The sequence below is a fragment of the Rosa chinensis genome, chromosome 4 (genome assembly GCF_002994745.2).
Source record: "Rosa chinensis cultivar Old Blush chromosome 4, RchiOBHm-V2, whole genome shotgun sequence".
In the NCBI taxonomy this organism is placed as follows: domain Eukaryota; kingdom Viridiplantae; phylum Streptophyta; class Magnoliopsida; order Rosales; family Rosaceae; genus Rosa; species Rosa chinensis.
Window position 1 is genome coordinate 7288386 of NC_037091.1, and position 27885 is coordinate 7316270.

At 38.4% G+C, this 27885-nt stretch overlaps 1 protein-coding gene across 1 annotated transcript; it reads left to right on the plus strand.

Annotated features, from left to right (window-relative positions):
* The first annotated feature begins 24227 nt into the window (after positions 1 to 24227).
* Positions 24228 to 26190, plus strand: LOC112195909. Its single transcript, XM_024336142.2, has 5 exons — positions 24228 to 24414; positions 24772 to 24889; positions 24992 to 25081; positions 25166 to 25264; positions 25821 to 26190. The coding sequence occupies exons 1-5, from the start codon at positions 24347 to 24349 to the stop codon at positions 25917 to 25919; spliced, it is 474 nt and encodes a 157-aa protein (XP_024191910.1). The 5' UTR covers positions 24228 to 24346; the 3' UTR covers positions 25920 to 26190.
* Positions 26191 to 27885: the final 1695 nt, after the last annotated feature.

Genomic DNA, 27885 nt, shown 5'->3' on the forward strand with positions numbered 1-27885 from the left:
GTTCGACATAGCACTATAAAGATGTAAAACAATACATCTAGAGAAAAATTATTAGAATGAAAAGAATACCATTCTACGCAAATAGAAATACTCTAAAGAATATGAGTTATATTTTCTAAATACCTCCCATTTATTTGTAGGAATGAATGGAGGAGAACTTGAGTGCTTAGATGATAGTGGGACTACCCACACAATATTAAGAAATAGGCAATTATTCATTGAACTAATAGCCTATAATTCCTCTGTGACTACGATGATTGGATTATCAAAACTAATAAAATGGCGAGGAACTGCCAAATTTTTGCTGCCTAATGGCACAATATTTCAAGTCACAGACGCTCTATATGCACCACGAGCTAATCGAACCTTGTTAATGTTTCAAAGCTATTTGTGCCAACGATTATCCAGTAAAAACACACCGTGAGAATGAAACTGAATACCTTGATATTACATCTCATGACTGTGGAAGGAAACGCATCTTAGAGAAACTTATGAGTCAATTTAGTGGACTGTACTTCACTACTATTCGGATCATTGAATCCTATACTGTCACCAACAATGAAATGTGAGACACTGACTCATACAGCAGGCTTTTGCATGACCGCCTATGGCACCGAGGTCGTAACATGATGATCCATATTTTTCAAGAACTCACATGGACATCCCTTCTTTCGAGTGAAAAAAAAAAATGGGAGAAAAATCCGCCACACTGTAAGGTGTCAGTTATAGATGGTGGCTAGGGCATTGGTTATGCGCACCAACATGCCCATATCTGCATGGGGTTATGCAATATTGCACGCAGCTTTACTCATTCGTTTCAGACCCACAGCTAGCCAACCATTATCTACGTACCAGTTGGTAACTGGATATGAGCCTGACATTTCACACTTATGCATATTTGGTTGAGCAGTATATGTGCCTATTGCGCCCCCACTGCGCACCAAAATGGGTCCTCAGAGACGATTAAGTATTTATGTTGGATACGAATCCCCAACAATTATACGCTATTTGGAAACCTTGACAGGCGATCTCTTTACCGCTAGATTTGCGGATTGTCACTTTGATGAGACAGTCTTCCCGTCGTTAGGGGGAGATAGGAAAAAGGATTTTCCAAGGGAACGACAGGAATTGTCGTGGTTTGTCCCCACTCTGTCTCATTTTGATCCCCGCACTTCACAAAGTGAAAGTGAAGTGAAAAGAATAATCGATCTTCAGAACGTAGCAGATTCGATGCCTGATGCGTTTACTGATATCGTAAAAGTGACGAGATCATATATACCAGCTGCAAATGTGCCTGCAAGGTTAGAAATCCCCAACAAGGGGCATGGTGCCGCAGATAGAGGCATTGCAACCCCACTTAGTGGAGGTGTGGTTGAGGCCGTGGCTCCCCAAGGAAGAGGGGGAGGCCACTTGGTTCGATTGACACTCACCCAAGGAAGAAGAGGGTGAGTAAGGCACAAACCAATCATCAATGTATAGAATCCCTCTCATGAGATTGTCTCTGATTATAGTTATGTCCATACTGGAGGACGCTCCGATGTTTGAAATGATTCCAGAGAACAAAGAAATCTCAAAGGATTACGAGAGTACGTATGAGTTGATAGAAAGATCTTCCATACACATTGATGATATATACTGTTGCTCAAGGAATCATAGAGCACGATGATATCGAACCCCGCTCTGTTGAAAAAAGTCAACAAAGAGTAGATTGGCCTAAATGGAAAGAATCAATCCAGGTAGAATTAGATTCTCTGACAAAGAGACAGGTATTTGGTCAGGTAGTGCTAACCCCACCAAGTGTAAAGCCTGTAGGACATAAATGAGTCTTTGTCAGAAAGCGTAATGAGAAGAATGAAGTCCTAAGGTACAAGGCTCGCCTTGTGGCGCAAGGTTTCTCACAACGCCCTGGAATTGACTACGAGGAGACATACTCTCCCGTAATGGACGTTATAACGTTCCGCTACTTAGTTAGCTTAGTAGTTTCCAAAGGACTGGAAATGCAGCTCATATATGTGGTTACTGCATATCTCTATGGGGATCTAGATTCAGAGATATATAAGAAAGTGCCTGATGGCCTTACATTACCCAAGCCAAGTGACTCGAAACCACGGAGTGCGTTTGTAACTAGGTTGAAACGCTCACTTTACGGATTGAAACAATCCAGACGGATGTGGTATACCCGTCTAAGTGACTACTTGATTGGGAAGGGATATAAGAATGATGAATTATGCCCCTGCGTATTCATAAAGAAAACAAGTTCCGGATTTGCAAATTGTAGTAGTATATGTCATAACTGGTACTCTTGATGAAATAAGAGAAATCGCGAGCTACTTGAAATCCGAATTTGAGATGAAGGATCTTGGGAAAACTCGATTCTATCTAGGTCTTGAACTAGAACACCGAGTTTGTGGAATATTAATCCACCAGTCTGCATATGTCCAAAAGTCAGGCGATATAACATGGACAAAGCACATCCTGCTAGCACTCCCATGATCGGTCGAAGTTTGGATGCAAGGAAAGATCCATTTCGTCCAAAGGAAGATGACGAACAAGTGTTGGGAGCTGAAATTCCCTATCTAAGTGCAATAGGCGCATTATTGTACTTAGTCCAATTTACTCGACCAGACATTGCATTCTCAGTGAACTTGTTAGCTAAATTTAGCTCAAGGCCAACGCAGCGTCACTGGAATGGTATCAATAACATTTTCGATACCTAAAAGGAACCATTGACTTGGAACTGTTCTTTCCCTACAGAGAGACAAGAGGGACCGCAGATGGAACTGCAATCCCTAAAGGAAATGTTGATGGCGAAAACGCCACTCACTACACTAAAACGCCAAATGACGTTTTGGTCGGTTTTGCTGATGCTGGATACATATCTGACCCACACATCGTTCCCAAACTGGTTATGTATTTACCAATGGGAACACAGCGATATCTTGGAGATCAACCAAGCAAACCTTTGTGGCTACCTCCTCGAACCACTCAGAGATCATTGTTCTACAGGAGGTGGTTCTTGAGTGTGTATGGTTAAGAACTATCATTGCACATATTCGAGGGACTAGTGGTTTGAGTTCTACCACTGAAGAGCCTACTTGCATTTACGAACACAATGCAGCTTGCATCGAACAGATGAAGCTAGGTTATATTAAGGGTGATAACACAAAACACATATCGCCAAAGTTGTCCTATAATCAGCAACAACAGACTCTCCTCAAGATTCAAATGAATCAAGTAAGGTCTGAGGAGAATGTGGCAGATTTGTTCACCAAATCATTGCCTAAGGACACATTTGAGAAACATGTGAAAAGCATAGGAATGGGAAGACTTTCCAAGCTCCCTAGATTAATGTCAGTATCAGGGGGAGGTGTAGACCTTAGGGGGAGTCTAACACACACATGTCATACTCAAATATAAAAGGTGCGTTGTGCTCTTTTCCTTCGACCAAGGTGTATTTTTGTCCCACAGGGTTTTTATTGTTACTTGGCAAGGTTTTTAGTGAGGCAACAACTCATGCACCATTTCGTCTTTGACTTGGCACAAGGGGGAGTGTTAAAGGAAAAACATATTGTGTGCCTTCGTCAAAGTGATTGACGGAGAGGGAATCAAGCAATTACCGATTAACATCAATCAGCATGAATTACGAACCAATCAGTAGTTAATGTCATCATTGTAATTGTTCTTTCCATTGTAATTCTCTCCCTATATAAAGGGGTTATGAAATGAAATGAGTAGACCATTCCAATCTCAATTTTACTTTAACATAAATGTGTTTGTATTATTGTAAATCTTTGCAGAGGGGAAAAAAATATAATTTTCCTTATTAATTTGTGGTCTGTAACTGTCTTTTTATATAAGGATACATATGTAATTTAATAATTAAAAAATAAGGGAGGTATAGTGAGTAAATGGGGTCCATATAGGAACTCTCTTTCAATATGTATGTGGCTATGTCAATCATATGTCAAATTTGAATTGAATGAGTTAAATCTAAATTGCTTTTTACAAAATGAACACTTAAGCGCTCATCACCAAGAGACAAAGCCAGACTGACAGTTCCCTATATTCTCTATCTACGTCTCTTCAATCACAACATGGAAAACCCTAGCGCTCTACTCTTTCTAACCGCGCTCTCACTCGCGCTCATCCTACCACCGCCACCGTCCGGCGGCAACAAAAATGGCGGCTATGGCCATTCCAACTCATGACATCTTTGTTTGTCATCATCCTCCGATCTTCCTCGCAGATTTCATGTTCCTTTACATCGGTCAGAGGCTGCTACCATTGGGATTGACTATAGCAAAGGCACGGTCTCCCTATTTATCTGGGCACTGCTAGATCCTGGTGTAAGATCATGAATTTTGAAGTTAGTCAAATTTTATTTTTGAGCTTGGAAATGGAAAGTAGAGGTCACCACGAGTTCGCAGCATTTTTCCGTGAATTCTTCGGGTTCCCGAGCTATTTTTAAGGAATTTTTTAAGTTTGGATGCAAAGTGCATTTTGTGGTGACGTGGAGCCTTCCTATTGGCCAAAGAGTTTACTTAGTGACCAAGAGTAGCAGCCCAACGTGTCAGTCACAAGCCCATGAGTCATGTTGACATTTGTCAAGTGGAAGGAAGAAAAGTGGTGGATGCTTGACAAGTGGTGCAAGTACCTTGGTGGAAGGTTTTAATCTTGACACATGACAACTTTTGATTGGCCATCTTTCCCTATATATAGGAACCAGCCCCGTCTCCGGTACATATTCCCATTTTGCTGAGAGACTCTCTCTCTACTTTCTTTCTCTGTCTAGTTTCTCTCTCTAGCTTTCTCTTCTAAACTTCGACGGATCATAATTTTTGATCCGTAATTCCGATTTAAGATCCGTGAAAAGCTACGGATTCGTCTTGATGTCATCTTTCTATCCATAAAGGTTTGAGTTAGATCCAATGGTGATTTCTAGAAGGCTCGGTTAACGATCTGTATTTAAGGAGGCGATTATTGTCGAGGTGAGTGGGTTTGTGTAATATGTTTCAAATATTCTTATTTTCTACAAAAATGGTGGAAAAACATGATTTTAGCTATTTACGAAATATCTCTCTATTTTCAAGTGAAGCATGTCTGTTTGCGAAATATGCGGAGTTTATATATATTATGTGCTGGATTCATTGTTTGACTAGTCATGGAACATGAGAACTTCTTGATTGATTATGCCGAAATAAGGATGTGTCACACGGTGGTATAGGACTAGAGAAGGCCATTAGGGTGCCCGTGGTGGTCACTAAATTGAAGGATAATCAATAAGAAGGGATGATGCGATGTGATGAATTGTTGTGCATTGATGTGTATACGATATACTACTTTCTAGCTTGTGTAAAATGACATGGCTTTACTGGCATATTACATTATATAATCACTGAGCGCGTGGTTTCGCTCACCCACCCATCTCTAATACCTCTTGCAGAGAAGTACTTAGGTTTTGACGAGCCGAAGTGGGTTGGACGAGCCTAGAATGAAGAGCCTAGAAGGAAGATTTTATTTACATTCTGCCTTGTAACACTCACACCTCAGATTCGGGGTCAAGTGCTTAAATCCACCGACACCGGGTCCGGGGTGTGACACCTGGAAATGGCCTGATTTCCTCGTCTGGATTGCCTTCTAACCCTGGGCTCGATGCAGGATCATAGATGGCTGGTCTCGGTGCTTTGAAGCATGAGTGGCTGGGATTGGAACTTGTTGAGGCAAACGAAGGCGTATTGCTGTGCAGCGGCACAAACGTGAGAACAACTTGGCTGCTGTTGGCCTGGCGCTTAGGCTTGGGTTCCGTTCAAGGGCTACGACGCTAGTGGCAAGTTACAGAGGGCAATGGTGGCGGCCTAACTAGCAGTGGTGATGGTGGCTTTCGGTTTTTCGGAGATGGAAGCAACGGTCTGCTTCTAAGATTTAGGTTCAAATGTACAGTGGTGGTTGCGATCTGCTGTGGAGGCAAATACTTTGGTGTGACGGCGCAACCATAGGTTCAATTTGGCTGCTGAGGGTGGCGACAAAGGGTGAAGCCAATGGCCTGGTAATTGACGTCTGACGAGGGTGGCTTCAAGATGCCCAGAGATGGGTGGCTAGATCAAACTAAGCTGTCCTGGGTTTGGGATTCCGTGGGGCCCACTTTACTATATTGTTGGGCCAGATCTCTCTATCTGGTTTTAGAGCCCTACTCTTTGGGCTTGGTTATTGGGATCCGGATGGTCTAATGAGCAATTTGGCTGTTTTTCAGGCTCGAATCAGGCTGAAGAAGAATATTAGGCTTTGGTTTCTTGGGTCCAAGATACTGTTGGGTTTCTATACCCAATTTTTAGTTAGTTTTCAATTACTAGCCTATTACTATGCGTTACTTGATCATAGTTGAGTAGGATCGCTGAAATAAGTAAGCATGACATGTCGAATAGATGATCCTAGCCTATGTATCACCGTGATGTTTACTTGCATCACAACTTCTTGACTATCTGTACATGGTAGCGGAAAGATATGTAATGGTCATTCTGGCCTTATCCATTTTAATGAAATCTATATGATTATTTGTCAAAAAGAAAAAAGAAAAAAAAAGGAACACTTAAGCCATTAGACTAAATCAGTATGGAAATTATTCTTTATTTTTGGAAAAATGAAATGTTGGTGTTTTTAGTGTAGGTAAAAGTATTGCATGCAACTTTGACATAATGAAATTGATTGATTCACCTAATGAAATTAGATTACATAATTGATTTTTATTAAGTTTGGTATGGGATTTAATAGTTTTCTTATTTTCTTCTAAAATTGCAAAATCATGAGGATTTCGTAATTTGATCAAGAAGACCCGTTACTGAATAATTTTAACAATAAAATTTACTATAACGTAGTTTACATGATAAGTTCATTTAGAGATTAGAGTATGGATGAGAAGAACAAATTTGGTCACTTATGTTGTCTTTTAGAAAAGAAGGTGTATAACATTTGCAACACCTGTGTCAATCATAAGTCAAATTTGAATTTAATGAGTTAAATCAAAATTGCTTTTCACTAAAGGAACACTTAAACCATTAGACTAAATTGGTATGGAAACTATTCTTTATTTTTAGAAAAATGAAATGTCTGTGTAGGTAAAAGTATTGCGTGCAACTTTTTAAAGAGGAAAAAAAAAAATGAGAGTCGAGCGCACAACATTTAGACAATTTGTTAAATTTAGTAATTGAACTTTCTAATTTTTGCTACATCAGACTATTAATTGGTTAGAGCTGTTGTAAAAGTCAAATGTTATGGTTAGAGAGTCATGTTGGCTAAAATCTTTAACAGTTAAACAATGTGCAGTTAAACAAAGTAGGTCGTCTTCAAAAGTGAAAACTCAACTAAAGAGCAATTAGTCATTGATAAAAAATAGCACCTCAAATGTCACCACGGCACCACCAACAAGAGCACTAGCACGTAACGATCATTAAAATCATCTAGCAATGTTCTCACATTGAGGATCTAAGACCGCAATTCATATCTCTGACATGAGGCATGGAAGGAAACCTTTAAGAAGAGCCCTCCGCCCTCAACAAACTATAGACTAAGTGAAGCACAAGGAAGACAAGACAATCTCCATGTTGATCCAATATGTCGCAACACATTCCAAAAACTTAAAAGCTTGAAACTAATCTCGGCCTAACCAGTAACCCTATCCCTAGAGCCCTAAAAGGATCAAAACTGTACCCAGTCACTGTCTCTATCTCGCAGAGGTTCAAACTCTAAGAATGCACTACCGCTACCTTAGGCAAATTACCTTGGCGTAATTGGCCAAGATCCTGCATGAAATGAACAGTCTTTTATCTAAATTAAACCAGGTAAAAAGGGACGATGATAACACATTGACAAACAAACATAGCACCCCATTCGCGACAATTCCACTAGGTTGCCAATCCCTGGAAGCCAAAACACCTTTGGTTCTAGCACATAGAGCCACATATCTACTGAAAGACTTCTTAACAAGCGAAGTTGCTTGTTGGAGAAGACCAAGGATGAGAGTCATTGGTTGAAAAGGACCAACAATGAGAGTTACTCGGAAATCTCGACTGAAGTGCATCATTGGTGACAAAGAATAACCTAAGTCTAGAGAAAGAGAGAGAGTCATTACTTGCAATTCCACTTCATGACTGAACAAGTGAATCAAACCAAAGATGGGCTCTAATAACTGAAAAAGAAGAAGTGAAATTGGCGCACACCCCATCTTCCTTTTTTCATGAATATTTGACACAACAAACATGTGCATTACAATAGGGAATGAGTGTAGTTTGTAAAAAAATGAGGCGTAATATAGCTCTCGTCTAACGGTCCTTCTTGCTGGTGATGGCCTTTGGTTTTATCATAGGGATGCGGGTGCGGCTAGACGGGTCCTCGAAGCCCTTTGAGATGTTGAGTCGTTGATGGGCGAATGTGGGTGCAGGTGGAGCACATCAAGACTGAGTATCGGGGGTGAGTGGATGTTACTAGTAGTATGGATATGATCAATCTTTATAATGCCAAAGAAGTTGGCGGAGGAGAGGAGTGGTGGCTTGGTGGTTGGAGGGCAAGTTTGGTTTCTCTTCTAGTAGGTTGCGATAATGAGGATAACCAAAATTGGTGTGGATTAGATCTGCGCTACACATAGATCGAGGCTGGGGTAGGGAGAGTACGAGTTTGGGTGGTGGTAGAGATTGTAGGAATGACCACTACTACAATAAGTTAATCAGACGACGGGTATTTGTAGTTGTGTGATGACCAGCCTCACTGTGGTCTAAACGAGTGTTGTGTGATTGAAAAATCACACAACGGTGATTTCACCGTTGTCCAATATTCATTTCCTCAACAGATATTTAGTTCTGTTGTGTGAATTCTGCGCAGGCATGTGCCTGGCATGGCATGCGCGGGGATGCCTCGGCATTGACATGGCCATTCAGACAACAGAAAATGAAATGTAGCTGTTGTCTGAGATTCATAACACACAACAACTATATTGTTTCTTTGTTGTCTGAGATTCATAACACACAACAGATCGAATTTTTTCTTTGTTGTCTGAGATAAGTAACAGACAACTTAATGAAATGATATTTGTTGTCTGTTGATTGATTCAGACAACAGGAATAATTTTATTTCTGTTGTGTGTTATGAATCTCACACAACAGAATTTTGTTATTTTTTGTTGTTGGTTGTTTGTTCACACAACAGCTATATCGTCTTAACTGTGGTGTGAATATTGTAATCGAATTGGTTAACATCTAGTAACTGTTGTACGAGAAGCCTTAATTTTGAATCCTTTTACAGTCAGACAACATATTATTCTACATTGTGTTGTATGACTGAACCTTGGACAACTGAGATTGCCTTATCGAATTGTGTGAGGAGAACTTAGACAACATATTGTTTTTATCAACCATTGTGTGAGCATTATAAACCAGTTGTGTGATTATTTTAGGGTCTATTGTATGAGCTTGGTTCTCACAACTTGGTTGTGAAATGTTGTTTGTTCAATCATGACCTAACTAGCTGCAACAATTTTCTAGAAACAATGCTGCATGTATATATTACCACAAAAACAGTACATTACCAAATGAACAATACATATAAAGCCACATTGATCCATATCATTACTGTAACTATATAAGTTCAATTTGTCGAGTACAACTAAACATCCAAAGTAGATAATTAAACTACCAAACAAACAAAGAAAGCATTCCTAGTCTAGCTAGACCAATGCATGCATGAATCAAAAGCTGATAATTGTTTCATGTGATCGATATCTATCAGCACAAGCAAAAGTTCATCATGCTTTCCAAAAACATATGCGATGGCTTCTACACATATCTATTAACCACAAACCTAGCCCACTCATTCCTCATCTCATCAATATCCACTTGGGTATAAATATGGTTGCTTCTCCTCTCCCACTGAAAAAAATTCAAGTAACTCAAGTCAAAATTACCATAAAAAGCTTGTTGGAACACAAACAGAATAAAGAAGCTTTAATTGTACCTTGTTAACAAATGAAAAGTCCTTATCTTCAATGATGTCTCTCATGTATCGCATGATAAAGTAGCCACACTCCTTGCTGCTAGGTTGAGGAGGAACACCCTAAAAGCAGTAAATCCAGAATAGCAAAAAAAAAGAATCCAAATTAATAATCATGGGAACCTAATCCAAATTTGCTTCCACAATACTTATAAGCAAATTTTAGAATCCAACATAGCGAATTTCTAAACAATCCAGAATCTAACATAGCGAAAATGTACATACCGACAAATTTTTCCATAGAGGCGAACTTCGGCCTTTCCTGCCCTTGTGTGCATTATACATGGATATTGCACTAAAACAGAACACACGCACACACAATCAGGTTTTAAGAAATAGCCATGCTACCCCAACATGCATTATTCAAACTTGTATATTCCTAATCACTTACCTATCAACAATGGAAACCCATTCTCCAGTGGGTAATCGCCGCTTCATAGGATCCATAAAATAGACAATTTCTTGTTCGGGATCGACAATAGTCAGCACCCAATGTTTACTATATAACAATATAATCAGATTTTCATCAACGGCCCATATGTATAACGACAAGCAAAGTATTACATATATAACAATAGCTAATACTAAGTTGCCGATACTTACTCTGAGTTATATGGCAGCATGAAAATCTGTCCAGGTTTTGCAGATATCAGCCTCTCCTTTATATGTTGGGATCTTTCCTGGCCTTTCCCACACCCAATTGCACCAATCATCGCAGGGTCAATAAAAGCAACCATATCCAACATTTTATACTGACTCAGGACATCATAGAGGTACCTAATTACAAGCATATACACCAATTTGAATCCAGCAACAGATTATTCACATTGATACACCAATCAGATAACTTTTGGTACTTAATAGAAATAGATTCATGAAATTTACCTCTGGTATATGACTATGCAGTTACCAGTCAATTCTCTCATGGTTGCAATTCTGCGCACGTCTTGTCCTAGTATAAATGTTTTCCGTGCACGCCCAAACACTTCAGCCTCAATTTGAATGGTGATAGCCTTCCCATCTTTGAATCCAACCTCACCCCACATGCACAACATCCTCAATGAATTTGGTAATGAAGTTGCCAATGATTGTAGGCTAAACTCATCCTCAGAGAGATCGTCTTCTTGTACCACTTTCTTTTTTCTCCTCTTCTCAGGTTTCTACATATACATAATTAATATAAGATTTTCTAATCTTATATGCTGCAAGCTTAAGCAAATAGAATATCAACAGATCAATGTTTGGATATATATATTACAATTATTACGAGAACTTACGTACCTTCATAGGTGACATTATGACAAGCTCTTTCGGCCATGCTACCCAACTCCCCATGGCCTGCCTAACAGTTCGTATTTCATCACCCACAGGAAATGGAACTAAGGCATTCTCCTCAATTGCAACAGAGACTGAAACACGCAAATTACTATCCCCTAGCGGATAACCATGACAAACTTGGGAGGGGTCATTGTGTTCCACAACAGTGCCAAGAGCTACAATATGATCAACTGAACCTAATGCGAACTTGGCCTCAATCTCAGTTCCTTGTACCTGAAACACCCAAAAAAGCTGGAATTTTAAAATCAAACATAGATATATACATTGTGTGTGTGCATAGTCCACAATCAATAAAAACTATACTACTTTGCAATAAATATAGACAATTGTTTAAATAACTAACCAACTTCTCTCCCACTAATTGTCCCTGAACTCCATGATCAGCCACCTGTTTCTTTTCTTGGTCACTCAACTTGCTTAGCTGATCCTCTTTTTTGGAGTTGGAAACAGATTTTCCATCACACTCCTTCCTCTTTGAAACTTTGTTTTTACATCCCAATACCCTTTCCTCAATTACATCAATAGCTTTACGAATTGATTTTCCATCCACAAGATTTAATACTTCGTCTCCCACTTGACCACATCGAGCTTCATCAAATGTTGGACATGCGGTCTGTGAACAACTACCTTGCGCAGATCCATGTGGAATGTGTTTCTCTAGTGCTGCTGGAGAACTAGCTGCTTTCCCAACCTCCCTTGCATCTATCTTTGCTTCTATCTGTGCTAACTTACGAACCCAAAATTCTCTCTCTTCTTTTATTGCCTGCTGCTTCGCCTCTTCAATGATCTTATCTCTTTCCTCTTCTAATATTTTTTGTACACTTAACCGAACCGTCTCTTGGAAGCTCTCCCTTTTACGTTTATGGAAGGGAAAGTAAGATGAGGGATTCACATAGCCTCCCACCCCTCGCACTCTACCACCATGCTCAGGAGTGCCCAAAGCCAAGGTTAACACATCATCACTTCCACTAGTGCTTAGTTCTCCACTAGCAATCTTTTCCTTCAAGTTCCTCTGCTCACATTTACAAAATATTAAATAAGCATAATAGTTAACAAAAGGGCAGCTGTACACATTGAACTTCACAAAATTATACTCACAATTTTGTCAGCGCATTGCTTCGTCCCTTCATCCTTGAAGGTTCCCTGCTTGGTTTGTCGTGCAGCAATCCATAGTGTTGCTCTATCAACTTCCTCCTCATCCATTGTTGTAGACTAGAAAAAATATGAGTTACTAAACTTGTGGTGATAAATTAACAGCTAAGTTAACATATTACCTATCCAATTATGTTAACTTACCAACTCTTCCTCCAATCCAACATATCCCTTACGGGACATTCTGTGGGGATATTTATTCTTCTCACGCCGCGCTTGTGCAATCCTACGCAATTCCTGAAAAATATATGCACTCAATCCACCATATACCACATTAATATATATATATATATATATATATATATATATATATAACAACTTAACACAACAATCTTAATGTAAAACTTACAAGAAATTTTGGGTTTGTCCGTTCAGCCACAAATTGGGTCCAATGATCTTTGTTGATGAATCTATAATCATCTGGAGGAAACTTTAAGGATTCAGGGTCATCCAAGTAAGGCATAATGTAATGCCTTGTAAGCCGGGACTTGAACTCCCTCCATTTTGATGAAGCTGATTCCAGTACAATTTTCCTCTTTTCAGGACCAATCTCAAATGCCCCCTGTGTACACAAACACAGTTTTGACTAAGTGATAGGAAGATAAACAAAAAGGTCAAATTCATCCATCATTAATAATATATAGGCAGAAACTCAAGGTCAGAACTCGAAAGGTAGATTTCATAGTAATAAGTTCCATTAATAATTTAATAGTAGAATAATGTATACCTGCACACGTAACCAGATTTTATCTTTCTCCTCAGCCGTGACACATCCAGGTATGCTTTTGCTGGTCCTCCAAGTTGTCCTTATGATTGGTATTTTTCTACGAGCTAAGACACCAATATATGATTGCATTTCCTTTGCTACCTTCCCACATGGAGTCCCTTTTATGTTGAAGAGAACCACTCTCTTCTGCCTTAAGCTCTTGCGCTTTGAAATACGGGACATTGTCACACAATGCCGCTTAAGTAGCTTCAGACCTCCGGTTTCTTCATCCTTTCTGTGAGATGAGCCATTCTTATCAGAAATGGATGCATCAGCTGATGTGGAACGTGACTTTTTTGATGACTTAGTTTTCTTCAGTTTCAGTCCCTTATCTTTTGACTTCTTCGGTGTTGAGGCAGATTTAGATCGCGCCATTATCTACAAAAAATACATGAGACATTAATTAGTAACTTGTACACCAGAATATACACTTTTGTTTCAGTAATCAATATAAGCACGATATAATGCACACAATAAAAATAGTGATAATATGACAAGCAACAAAAAACTTCCTTCATTTTCAGTAATCACATGAAATATATGAACCACAATCAGTTTCATTCAACAACAATAACGAAAGTACAATCTTACATAGAAGGCATTGATATGGGATAACAACTTAAACTCATAGAAAATAAACTGCCTATATTATCCATCAACAATTATATCCTCCTCCCCTTCCCGCATGTAACCCACTTCTTCCTCGTTCGCTAAGTTACCATGTAACTCAATAGATGGCATCATAGTGGTGATAGGATGGTGAGCAATAACAGTGTCCCCAAGCTCATCTTCAACCTCAAAGTCACTGTAATCCCTAGTAGGCATTCTTAGAACTACTGACTACATTGGATCTACAGGGTCTTGAACAAAAAATATCTGCTGAACACAGTTTCCCAACACAAAAGTGTCATTTAAATGACCTTTCTTATTCAAATTGACCAATGTGAACCCAAGCTCATCTACCTTCACACCTCTACTATTCTCTACCCAATCACACTTAAAGATCGGGATCCTAAACTTTTCATAATCGAGCTCCCAGATTTCAGTAATCACACCATAGAAACTCATATCATCAATAATTGGCCTTTTATCCCTAGCAGTAGCTACTTGTGGTGTCTTAGCAAGCAAGTAGACACCACTGTTTTGCGTCGATCTAACATCATTGCGCTTCCTTGTGTTATACTGGACTCCCGCAATTCTGTAACCACTGAACTTCGGTACTTCATTGCTCGGTTTATCTGAAAGCCACCTGACAATCTCAGGGATGTTAGCATCTGGTTTACTAAGTTGAACAGCAACCTGCGAAAAACTATAAAAATAAGTTTTTTGAATCAACAACTCAAATAAGTCACCTGGAATATGATTAGTGCATATTCCCAACATCGTTACTATTGGGACTTACCCTCTCCTTCAACCAATCTGCAAACATCTTGTTTTGCTTGTCCGTAAGCCACTTTTCATTCTTTTTGTATTTAGGAAATTCCCTCTTCAAATATTCCAAGTGTTCACTACAATTACCAATAAGACAGCAACACAATGAGGGAAGATTAGTGTTTACTTTACATGAAATATTAACATAAATCACAATATTAGAAAGAGGGATATTACTTACTCAAAATAGCTTCTGAATTCATCCGTGTTTTGAAGCACGCAGAGATGAGCTTCGTCAAATACTTTGCCATAAACACTAACAATTGTAGCACCTGAGGTAGGCTTGTCTACTGTGCGAGGGCCAGCTGGGATCCCAATAGTCTTGTCGTCGACGAACATTTCCGCTAAAAACTCAACCGCCTCCTCAGCAATATAACACTCGGCAATGCAACCTTCTGGCCGATTTCTATTTCGAACATATCCTTTGCAGATCTTCATGTACCTCTCGAAGGGATACATCCATCGAAAACAAACCGGTCCACATAACTCCACCTCTCTAACTAGGTGAACTGTTAGATGAACCATTATGTCAAAAAAGGATGGGGGGAAGTACTTTTCCAGCTCACACAATGTTTCAACAAGTTCATTTTGGATTTTTGGCAGCCTTGAACCATCGATAGTCTTGCTGCAGATTTCGTTAAAAAACAGACACAACCTTATCACAGCAATTCTGACTGGCTTTTCAAGTACACCACGGATGGCAACAGGGAGGAGTTGTTGCATTAAGGCATGACAATCATGGGATTTAAGTCCACTAAGCCTTAAATCATCCATAGAAACCAGGTTTGATATGTTAGAAGAATATCCTTCAGGAACCTTCATACCAAAAAAGACCCACACATGCATCTTTTTTCATTTGTCTTTAAGTTCCAGCTTGCCAATGGCAAGCGCTCCTTCTTGGGACCTTCGAGATCAGGCTTCAATCCTAATCTAATACCCATTTCGACTAGATCCAACCGAGTTTTCACCCCATCCTTTGTTTTTCCAGGAATATTCAGCAAGGTCCCTATAAGACTATCACATACATTTTTCTCTATATGCATCACATCAAGGCAGTGCCTAACAGGGAGAAACTTCCAGTATTCAAGTTCGAAAAATATAGACTTTTTCTTCCAGCAAGGCCGGGTTTCATCATCCCCACCCTTATAAGGAGGAGGGGGATTTTTTTTCCCAAAAGGCCACTTTGGAACTTCCTGCTCCACTCTTTGCAATACTTCTTCACCACTCAAAGGAACAGGAGGGGGAGAATGTTTTGGAAGGTTGTTGAAAGCAGCCTTTTGCCTTCGATAAGGATGGTTTCTTCCTAGCTAAAAACCTCCTATGCACGATGTAGGCCATTTTCCCTCCATTCACTAGTCTTTTTGGTTTTGTTTTTTCAAGGCAAATAGGGCATGCATTATACCCCTTAACTATACTCCCAGAAAGATTACCATAAGCTGGAAAATCATTGATTGTCCAGAATAATAAACCCCTAAGAGTAAAGTATTCACTTTGTCTTGCGTCGTAGACTCCACTAACTCCTTCCCATAACAGTTTTAAGTCATCTATCAAAGGTTCCAAGTAGACATCGATATCATTTCCTGGTTGTTTAGGCCCAGAAATCAATAAAGTCAACAACATGTGTTTCCTTTTCATTATGAGCCATGGAGGCAGATTATATGCAACTAGAATAACAGGCCAACAACTGTACTTGCTGCTTAATGAACTGTGAGGATTGAACCCATCTGATGACAATGCAAGTCTCAGGTTTCTAGGGTCAGAACCAAAGTCTGGCCATTTATCATCTACTAACTTCCACGAAGCTGCATCGGCCGGATGACGCATGAAGCCATCGCGTTTTCTGTCAGTAGCATGCCAAGTCAGACTCTTACATATATCCTTTGATTGAAACATTTTTTTGAACCTAGGAATAGGGGGAAAGTACCAAAGTACCTTTGCAGGTACACCTTCCCTCTCTTTGGAGTTTTTGCCTATTTTCCATCTTGAAATACCACATCTAGGGCACTCAGTTGCATCAACATACTCTTTTCTATACAGAATACAATCATTCGGGCAGGCATGAATTTTAGTGTAATCCATTCCTAGAGAACTCAGGGTCTTCTTTGCCTCATAGACAGAGGCAGGTATCTCATTGCCTACTGGAAGAAACTCCGCAAAGGCAACCAACCACTCAGAGAAAGCAATATCACTCATACCGTGCTTTGCTTTTAAGTTATAAAGTCTTACTAGAACATTCAACCTTGTGTGACTATCACAACCGGGATATAACGGTTTATTGGCTTCATCGACAAACTGTCTAAACTCATTACACTCATCACTTTCCATCTCTGCGTCACTACCCAACCCTGCTTCATATTCAGGTATCTCATTGCCATTCACAGAGTAAGAACTGTGTGAATCTGAACCTGCTTCTGCGTCATCAGTATATTCCTCTATTCCTAAGTCTAATAAGGCCTCCCCATGCTCATTCCATCTATCATAACTAGCATCAATTCCATTCACAAATAGATGGTCCCTTATTACAGCAGCGGAAAAGTAGTCAACATTTCCACAATTTGTACAAGGACAGGGAATATGGTTAGGGTCTCTAGCATTTTCCAAGGCAAATTTACAGAACTGTGTCACCCTTAATTTATATTGACGAGATCTCCTATCCGCAACCATCCATGTTCTATCCATTTATACTACGCAAAAACAGAAAAGCAAATAAGAAGACAAACTTAATTGCAAATATATCAATAGAAACACACATTTAAATTTGTTGGTTTCTTTTAAACTGAAAGGTACTGGAACAGGGAATCTCGGTGTGCAATGGACTGAAACAGCTACCAATCCAAGATTATGTTTTATCCAATATACCTTCAGCATACAGACTATACAAATGCACCCAAACAGGAAGACAAATATTAATCCAGTTTTTCTCATTATTACAAAGTGGATAATATTTGAAATATGGCTAATGAAAAAGCAATAATTACTAGTTGTCTTTCATGCTTTACAATGCTTCTAAAATTAACAGAGGCAAATACATAATATATCAAAAGAAACATGTTGTCAAAAACAAACAAGCAAAATAACATTATCTGCAAGTAGTACAAATATATCAGAAGCAAGCAACCAAAAATAACATGATCTTCATGTATCATGTTATCATCATAGAGTAATCCCCAAACCGTAAACACAGCAATTCAATAACAGACACAAGTTCTTGGATTTAGAATAGATTGACTGGGTAAAAGACAACTATTATCTGACAATTCCAGAAATCACTACATCCACAGGGTTCAAGAAAACAAGATAAGGAAATAGTGATAATACTTTAACTATGACATAAATATTATAACTGGTTTTGCCAAAGAAATGGAATAGTACCTGAATCACAACCAAAATTCAGTGCCAAAGCTTCAAATTCGTTGCTAGTGTCCAAAGCTCTCAGATTATCAAAATCTAGACCAGTAGATTGTGCTAGGGTTCACACACGAAGCTTCCTGAAATTCCAGAAATTAGAAAGGAACTGAAAATCATAGAGTATAGGAGGAAGAAATTAGCGATGACCCAGAAAAAAAGAAAATTGAACCTTTTCTTTGTTGCTTCTCTTCCAATAGGAGAAATAAGGTCGACGCAACTCGGACAATTGAGAGGTGACTGAAACACTGAAACCCACAATAATTTGAGTTAGATTCTCACTATTTCCGACTAAAGGAAGCTCAGCCTGTCCAACCCAAAATGAAGAAATTAACTTCACAGCAGAATCAGAATCCATTTACAATTATAATTAAGTTTCCTACAACGTCTAATATTAAACTTAGAACAAAAATAAAAGTAACAGAGCAGAAACCCAGTCTTTCATTTAAGATGAAATAATTGAAATAAAAACATAGAAGAAGATCAGAACATTGAAGGAAAAAATTCACACAAAGATAATTCAATTTCAGATGTATATATCTTCAACAGTATAATCTTCTTTATGCTTAGTCAATCATCCACTAATACAAATCCATCAAGTGGCCATACCTAATCCAAAGCCAAGTTATTCACACATTTGATTGGATAAAGCTAGTTAATAGCAAAAAATCTTGGAAAGCTTAAAGTACTTTCGAAATATACATGGAAGCTGAAAATACTTGAAAGCTTAAAGTACTTTCGAAACATACATGAAAGCTTAAAGCACTTACAACACAACAGGCACAACAGTTAGAAAGTTTCTGTTTCAAGTGAGCTGGTCATCAGCAAATGGTGTTCCTTTTTCCAATGAAAGAAATGGTACGTAATCTGAAAGGAAGACGTAAAGACAATCAGAACAAATAAGTAGGTATAATATCAACAGGAAGATTGTTGTATGTCATCAACTTATTGTAAACATAATGCCGTGGATAAACACTATTATACAATTGAGTAATCTCGAGCAATACATCAATTTTTTGGTTTTCACAAAGAAACTCATAACATACACTTCTGTACCAGATCTGCAGCAACTATTCAATAGCTTAAAGCTTTAATACCAACACAAACTTAAGGGTAATTGTGAGAAAAATATGAAGCCTATATTAATCACTATTAAATTTGCTATTCCAAATATGCAATAACGTCAGAAAGCAATGTCGAACCATAAATATGGATGATTTGAGCATACACAATGTTCATAAAGCCTATGCACATCCAGAATTTGACTAATTTTCCCAGTAGCATATCACAAACTACACATTTTAAACTATATGATTACTCTTCAAAACATAATCAATATATAAGACATTTATTTCATTCTCCTTTATCCTGCTTAGAAACCCATTGACCAATGCCATTTCTAAAGTTTCAAACTTCAACAACCAACTACAGCTAATTGAATTATATTTTAGTAATTAGGGAAACATAAGGTGAGGCTGAACCAGAAACTTCCCATTGCTCACAGCATTACCCATAATTCTGGTAAAGACTTAACTAAAAGAATAAGCTTAAACTTTTTCCTATAAACCCAGAGAAACAAAACTGCAATTATCCACAATTTGTACTTCAAATTACACAGAGAAACAAGAAAATTGAAGAACAATACATAAAGTTTCAACCTTTAGCACTATACCCACTAAACCCAGGAATCATTTGAACAAAGATAAAGTCTTTTTTGTAAACAAACCTTTTGTCAGAGTGAGAGAGATCCAAATCCCAAATCTGCCGCGAGAGACTATGAGAGAGGACTAAGAGAGGATAACAACCTCTTAAACTTTTTCCTGTAAACCCAGAGAAACCCAGTTGAAAGAAGAACAAACCCAAGAACGTTCTTGCAAAATAAAGCCCAAATTTCACCAGAGAAGTAAAGCAGACCTGGAATCAGCTCTTGATAACGTCGACCGATGAAGTAACAGTCCGACAAAGAGAGATAATGGTGGTTGATGGTCAAGACAGACTGAAATATGCACAAATCCACTTACATTATCCAAAGTAGAAACCAGAAAGAAGAAGAAGAAGAAAACAGAAAGAAGAACAAACCCAGGAAGAAGAACAAACCTTCTTGGGGAAAGAAATTCCAAAGCAACAACGAGTAAACCTCAGTCCACCATTAGAACCGAACCCTGAAACAAACCCTCAATCTGTTGTAATCACTAACTCTTTCATTCAAAAAACATAGAAAACTGAAACAGACCTTAGATTTACTAACCTGAAGAACAATGTATCGAAGCCCTAATTTTCCAAATCGATATTCAAATTATAGTAGGGATCTTAGTAGAGAAATGGGTTTGATTCCTGGGGTTTGATTTCAAGGGTTTAATTCTTCCCTTTGGTTGCGGGCTATTTTGGATTCGGTTTCGAGTAAGAGTACATGCGTGGGTTGCTGTGTTGAATTGGAAGGAGCTAAGTAAGAGCACGCAATTGTGGGTTTGGTGGGAGTAATTGGGGGAAAGTAAAGGAATAAGAGTGGTTGTCGGGCTTCAATTAAGATGTTTGGTGGGAGAGTCCAATTTGTCTTAAGTTTCTCCAACAACAGATGAAAATGACCGTTGTGTGACAATATAATGACAAAGCAGGCTAGGAGGGAAAATTTGCCGCACGCTTGTGCCTACATAGGTTTCATCAAATTGAAACTTTGCCGCGCTGTGCAATTTTCTTCCATGCTCAGACAACAGAACAATGACAATCTGTTGTATAAATTTGTGCATCTTGCACTAGGTATGCCTAGTGGGATTTTTCAAAATTCATACAACAGTTCGTTGTACAACAGATAACAAAAGACTGTTGTGTGTATAATTCAAATTGCATTTTGTTGAGCTCCTTCTAAGAGGGAATCATATGCTCATTTCCCTCCATTCTATGCCTCACACTTACACAACATAAAATCCTTAACTCAGTTGTGCAATGTCTTCCTAAAAAAAAAGTTTTCAATTTCCTTGCATTCACACAACAGAAACAGATTTGTTCCGTTGTATGATAGAGTTGGTGTTAACACACAATAGCAGATTTTGGTTCTGTTGTGTGATGAGTGTTGTGTGTTTCGATTTTTGTAGTAGTGGACCCTGACCAATCTACATTTTATTTGGGACGGTCGATCTCTGAGATGTTGCAAGCAATAGGAGGTGAGGACATGATGCTGATGGTGTGAAGGCAATAGGCTAGAGTAGGTGGTGTGTGTGCTAGGCATATTGCAATACCACAATTGATCGAGATGGTTGTAGTATATTTTTTTGGTCGGGTCGTGGTTCTAATGTGGCGAGCTTGTAGTCAAACCTTCCTTGACATTGAAGATGGGTGGGTGGAGGCATGTGCTCGGAGTGGTGACTAGGTTGATCAAGGGTCTCTTTGGTTGAGCTCTGAGAGGTGGGGTTGGCGCTGGTGTGGCAGTCATATGCTTTATTAGTGTGCTGGATTGGTTTTACGACTCCTTCGGATTATAACTTCACTCTCTACTTCGATGTCAATGTGTTTAGGTCCTTGCATGTGTTTCTTTATTTGGTGTTTTCAGTATATTTTATTGTTTGGATCTATTTTTAGATTTAAAATAAGTATGCACTTTTGAGTTAAGGTTATCGTCTTGGATTCCGACAGGTGTCTGGATTTAGGTAACTAGCTTATTGTCCATAGGATCCAGTTTCCTACTGGCTTAAGATTGTGCATTTTAGTATTAGCTTGTGTTGATGTGATCGGGAGATATTGGGACGACCTACCCAATAGTTCACTACTGTGGCCACTTGTCCCAGTTATTGCTGCTCTTTAGTCAATTTAGCTCGGTCAGTTTCTCAATCTTGCCCCTTTGATCTATTGACTTGTCAGTCTCTCCTCTTTCGAGTGAGGGCCTTTAGAATTAGTTTTGATGTGTGTCGTTGTGGTATTAATTCCTTAAATTGATATTGTAATTGGATTAGTATGTAATTGCAGTTTATTGAAATAAATTTATATTGATAAAAAAAATTAGTATAATGCAAAATACCCTCGTGAGTAAAACAAACAATTAAGACAGCAACTCGAAAAGAGAATCATCTGGAGCCATAATTATTTGGAACACCCAAATCCAAATGCAAGAGTGGAAGATCTTCATATGAGGACTGAGAAGGGTCCGGTGATAAAGAAACTATCTCAGTCCAAGTGTGCAGTAGAAAGTTAACCGCCTTTATGGTACATATTACATCGCACTTTTAAGCCAAAAACAATGCGAATAAACCTTGCTTGTAGCTAGGGCAATTCAATAGGTAAACCTATAGCGCAGAGCTTTGCGTAAAAACAATTTGATTCAAGGAAAGAATAAGATCACGAATGACACAATACAATATCACGAGTACTGTAAACATAAGTCATGTCTTGCTTTGAGTGGTGAGTTTGGGCGAGTAGTACATGCTTTTTAATCAGCTTGAATATGTATCCATAATTTCTGCAAGACATGTCATTTCTTTACATCCAACAATATAAAAATGGGCAGGGAGAACTTTAATTATGCGATTCACTTTGGAACAAACTGGCCAAGATAGGATTTGCCTTGATCCTCTTGTGCTCCTTTGTGAATATAAATGGTCATTTCAGTTGTATTCACGTGTATGCTCGCACAGTTGCTGCATGAGTTGGGTGGCATTAGATCTACAGAGCTTGAAAAGAAACAATATATATTCTCAGTTAAGTCGGTCGTGATGGCTAGCTAAGCTTGAGGTTCAATAATGGCATCCAATAGGGATTGAACATGCAAATATGCTCCGTGCATTTACGTGTTCATTGCTTTTGTATCAATTTGACTTGAACTACAATTTTCTACAAATTAATGCACTCATGATTTTGGATTATGTCTTTGTCAAGTATTTCCACAATCATCCCTTTTATTAAGAGGTTGAGCCGTGAAGAAGCGTCCGATTAATTATTAGATGAAACACTAGCATGCATGTCTCATTATTCATTTGAGACAACTGTGAAAAAAAATCTTAGAAACAGAAAATTAGTATTTATCATAGCAGTAAGAACCGTAAGGTTATAACGGTAAGAGCTAAATGTGCCTGAATTGGTCGTCTTTGCTTGAATTGGTCGTCTATTGCATTTAGCTTTTAACAAGTAAACATTCAATTTCTCTTCAACAAGTGTTAGTAGATATCTCAAATTCTGATTTCTTCTCCACTATTGATCTAAAATAAAAATATCTTAGAAATACAATAATGTCGGTTAAAATTGTTAAATCTACTTATTCATTTTTACTTTTAGTTACGTCAGAGGTAGAAATCCTGCTCCAATATTCAATAAAAGACTAGACAAATAAAAAAGACAGCTATCATTATGCAAAGACTTGAAGTTTAGACTTTATTAATAGTTTTTTTGAAAATGTAACTTTTTTGCCGATGAAGCCTCAAAATACCCGATACCAATATGCATTCCTTATTCTTGAGTTTTAACCAATCAATATAATGATATAGTAAGTATAGTAGCATACAGAGAATTAATTAGTCAAACATGACTTCCTTTTTAGAATTTTATGCGTACTCTTCTATTCTTAAACTTTACGCTGCACTTACAATAACTCTAATTTGTGACAGTAGAAAGAAGTTTGATTTACCAAAATTGACGCCTTTTTCTATAATTAACCCTAAATTCTTGGTGAATTGTCTTTCCTTTGTCTAATAATTGGTGGCAAACACAGATCCAAGTGAGATTTTACCAAAAAGAAAGCCAAGTGGAAAAGAAAGCATGACAACACCACTTTAACTTGAACTCTTCTTTATTTCAAAATTTAGACTTCAAAAGCTGTAAGAACACAGTGGGGGGGCACCAATGTAAAACCCGCCTTCCACTGTGGAAAAATCAACTCACCCCGCATCTTCCATACCCTCAACATACTCGCTTCCCCACCCCGCCACGTCACCACCTTGGCCCCCAAGTACCCAATCACTCCGATTGGCCGGACATACGTGTAGGCCTCCCGATCTCATACCACACAGCGAGTACATTTACTGTATCACACTCGCGCGAGTACCAGTACTCCCCCAGCCAACCACCGCTTAACGTTTTTAAAATTTCGAACGCGTGGACCCAAAACGACGCCGTCTTCCTCGATCTCCGCTCCTCCTTATCACCCCCACCCCTGTCCGAGTTGGTTTTCGAAATCGCAAAGTCTCCTCCTCGAGTGTCCGAAGCGGCGTCGTTTTGGTCTCTCCCCGTACAGACATGGCCTTCGTTTCTTCCGCTGGGAGACTCCTTTTCGCCTCCGTCTTCCTTCTCTCCGCTTGGCAAGAGTGAGCCTCCAGATCTGTGTCTCCTTCTTTCTTTCCATTATTATAATAATAATAATAATATTTGTTCATCAAGTTTCGAAGTGTTCAAGGTTCGAATCACGCAAATCTCAAATGGAATTTTACTTCTTCGGAACCCTACCCTGGTTCTTTGAAGCAATTTCGGTGATTTCATAGTTGTTCATCCTCAGTGATTGTGCTTGGATCTAAGTAGAAAGTGTAACTGAAACTTGATCTTAGTGGTGTTGTTAAAGAATTTAAGTTCGTTATGAGTGTAGTGATTGATGGTTAGGTTGTATGATGATTGGTTATGCTTAACCGTTATGATGAGATAGTTTTCACAAGTGTTGCTATATATAGGTTCAATGAATTTGGTTCGGATGGGGGAGCTGCAGCTAAGTATTTGAGACCAAAGCTCGATGTTTTCTCGAGCCATCTGTTAGCTCATACCGGTGTGCAAGTGCCCAAGCAAGTTGAGGTGAGAAAGTTGAATGATTTAGTACTTGTGATGGATTTACGGTTTTGTGATTGGTTTAATTTGGACACAAGGAGAGTGATCTTTGGGACTTGTTATTGGCAGATTAAGCATTTAGTGGCGGCGGCGATTGTCTTGAAGGGTGTCGGGGGTGTTCTTTTCATCTTTGGAAGTACTCTTGGAGCTGTTCTGCTGGTTTGTACTAGCCTTGGCTTGTCTACCTTTTTTTTTTTTTTGGTGTGTACATGGAGATTAAATCATGTGTGTGTTTCCCTGCAGCTTCTGCATCAGGCCATTGCAACTCCTATATTGTATGACTTCTACAACTATGATGCGGAGAAAAAAGAATTCAATCAACTTTTCCTCAAGTTTACCCAGGTTAGGAATCAGGATTACTTGCTGCCTCATAATTTTGTTTACGCATTAGATCTATATCTTTGTCTCTATTTCACATTTTCCCCTTATAAAATGAGAACTTGACAGATGTACCCTTCACTTTCTCAACATGATTTGTTCAAATTGCATTTTCTGGACGTTGTTTTTGACAAAACAAACAAGCATGAGTCACTCAACCAAACTGAGTTGAGGTCAAGCTACACGGACTAGATTATTTATGTTAGTTGAAATATGTGTAATTTAGTATTAGCTTTGGTAATTCTTAACTGCAACTGAAATTAGATCTTTGCACTAGGATGAAATGTGTAGCATTGCTTTATGCTCTGATATTGATATTATTAGTCTTGGCCCAACAGTTAGCTTGCTCCATTATGGATTGGACTCTTGCTCTTGGAGTGTGTTTAGGCTTTTTACAATTCACCTAATCTACAATTTTCTTAGACAATGGGATAGGTTTAGATAGGGATTCAATGCAAGTTTAAAAACAAAGGAGAAGTTTAAAAATTACTGTTAATGATTTCTTTTCCCTGATTTGCAGAATTTGGCCTTGTTTGGGGCTCTGCTCTTTTTCATAAGCATGAAGATATCAATGCCAAAGAGACTCAGGAAAAGAGCTCCCAAAGCTAAAACTACATGAGGATTGAGGAGGGACCTTAGATGATGTGAGGGTTTAGTTTCTGACTTCACCTGACTGTTCGCAAGGAACTAGTTTTGCATGCCTTTATCTGTCTGTATCTGGGTTTTTCTTTTCACAAGTTTTAGGAAAAAAAAAAAAATAGGGAAAGAAGGCTTATTGTGTATTTTGAGGGGCTGATGTTTTATGTTCTTTTGAGCCAGTTTGTGAACCTCAGAAAGTTACAGTATTAATTAATATCATGCCTTGTTTGAGTTCTTCAATTAACTAGCCATTCTTGTTGCACTCCGCAAAATCTTTGTTCTGTCTGGAACCAGTGTATTCTTGAAACCGTTTCAGTCATGATTTATAGGGTGACAATGGTTTGGATTCGATAATAGTGAAACAGTTATTGATTAGTATTCTATATTTGTGTAATAATAAACCTCACTCGATTAGGGGGTAATCCATGATAGTAAGTAGTAGCCATGCAGAGTTCCTTCTCATAATCTTTTAAGTTTCCTATAAATTCCTAAATACTGCTATAGTAAAACTGATATACTGGTTTCTCTATGTATGTAAATTAGACAGAAATTATATGGGGTGCGTCACATTGTTGACGTGGTGTATGGTTTCAGTTACATGTCTCCATGTGCTTATTGTTCAAAATGAAACAAAACGGATGCAAAATTTTTAAAAAGGCATTTTAAACCATACAATATTGTTGCCACATGCTTTATTTTAATACGTCGCAACATTTGATAGTATTATTCTAAATCTTATTTCTCATTAAGTATTCTGTTTTGAAGCTAATCGTGTTATGTAGATTGGAGTAAAGAATCCTGCATTGGGAATTCTGAGCCTGTATTAGCAGGAATCAGCCATTAGGAGATGCTTGAAATTTGCAAAGTAGAACAGTACTGTGAAAAATCAAAAAAGAAAAAAGAAAAAGAAGGGCTTCGAGAATAATGAAGTAGCCGAGTAAGGGAAGATGTAAATGCTACTGCTAATACATCTAGATCAGTACTTGATTTAATACTCTTCAAAGTCTGTCAGCGCAACCACCACTGGTACCACGCTAGATCAGTAGCCACCGCCCCACACTTGCAGTTCTGCTTGTATCATTATCCTTGTCATAGAAGGACATTGGAGGCGTTGAAAAGATTCAATCAAACACAGAGAGGTTGTTGACAAAAGTGAAAGAATGCATCATACAGTTATTGGTTCTATCCAGTTAGGTCCCATGGGCGTTATGACTGTTATCTATGCAGGAAGTAATGTATAGATGATGTTCTCAAGTCATAGGCTCGGGTCAAATAGAAGTAAAAAATGATGTAGTTTTATGTATTTACGTTTAGGGATAATGACCACTTACCCACAAAATACCAAAATACACCCCATACACTCCACCAACTTATTTTCAATCCTATTCACACAAAAGTTTTCTCTTTTTCTCCCAACTATTCCTTCCACTTAGCGTTTATACCATTAGTACCCCTCTCTCTCTCTACTTTCTATTTTATTATTATTTTGATGAAACGTGGTGGGCCCATCTTGAATTTATTGTCTAGACTATATTTGCAGCTATATTTCATCATCTATATTCAAAGGTAAGCAATTAATTTTTACTATTCATAATTCTGATCGCTGATAGACTTGAGTTAATTGCTCTTTGGAATGGTACTAACAAAGAATTGAGAAGAGAAAAAGAAAAGTTGAAAAAGTTGAAAAACTTTAGAAATAATCTTATCAGGGAACCTCCCGATTACTGGGATATCATTTATAGACTTCAAACAAGAATCTATAAAGTTGAACAAGATATAGAAGATCTCTTATATACTCTTCAAGATGAACAAAAACCTCTTGATTATTTGAGTATTGGTTAGATCCGTGTACCTACATGTGCCAGAACGAGCATAATTAGCTATAATGAGCCACGCTCATTGTACCGCAGAGGTACCGACTCCCACCAAAGGGGTGACCTGCGAAG

Bases quoted from the DNA above. Each gene is read 5' to 3' on its own strand.
- LOC112195909 (XM_024336142.2), top strand. From the start codon at position 24,347: ATGGCCTTCGTTTCTTCCGCTGGGAGACTCCTTTTCGCCTCCGTCTTC. The intron at 25,082-25,165 runs GTTTGTACTAGC...GTTTCCCTGCAG, and splicing joins CTCTTGGAGCTGTTCTGCTG to CTTCTGCATCAGGCCATTGC. The intron at 25,265-25,820 runs GTTAGGAATCAG...CCTGATTTGCAG, and splicing joins TTTTCCTCAAGTTTACCCAG to AATTTGGCCTTGTTTGGGGC.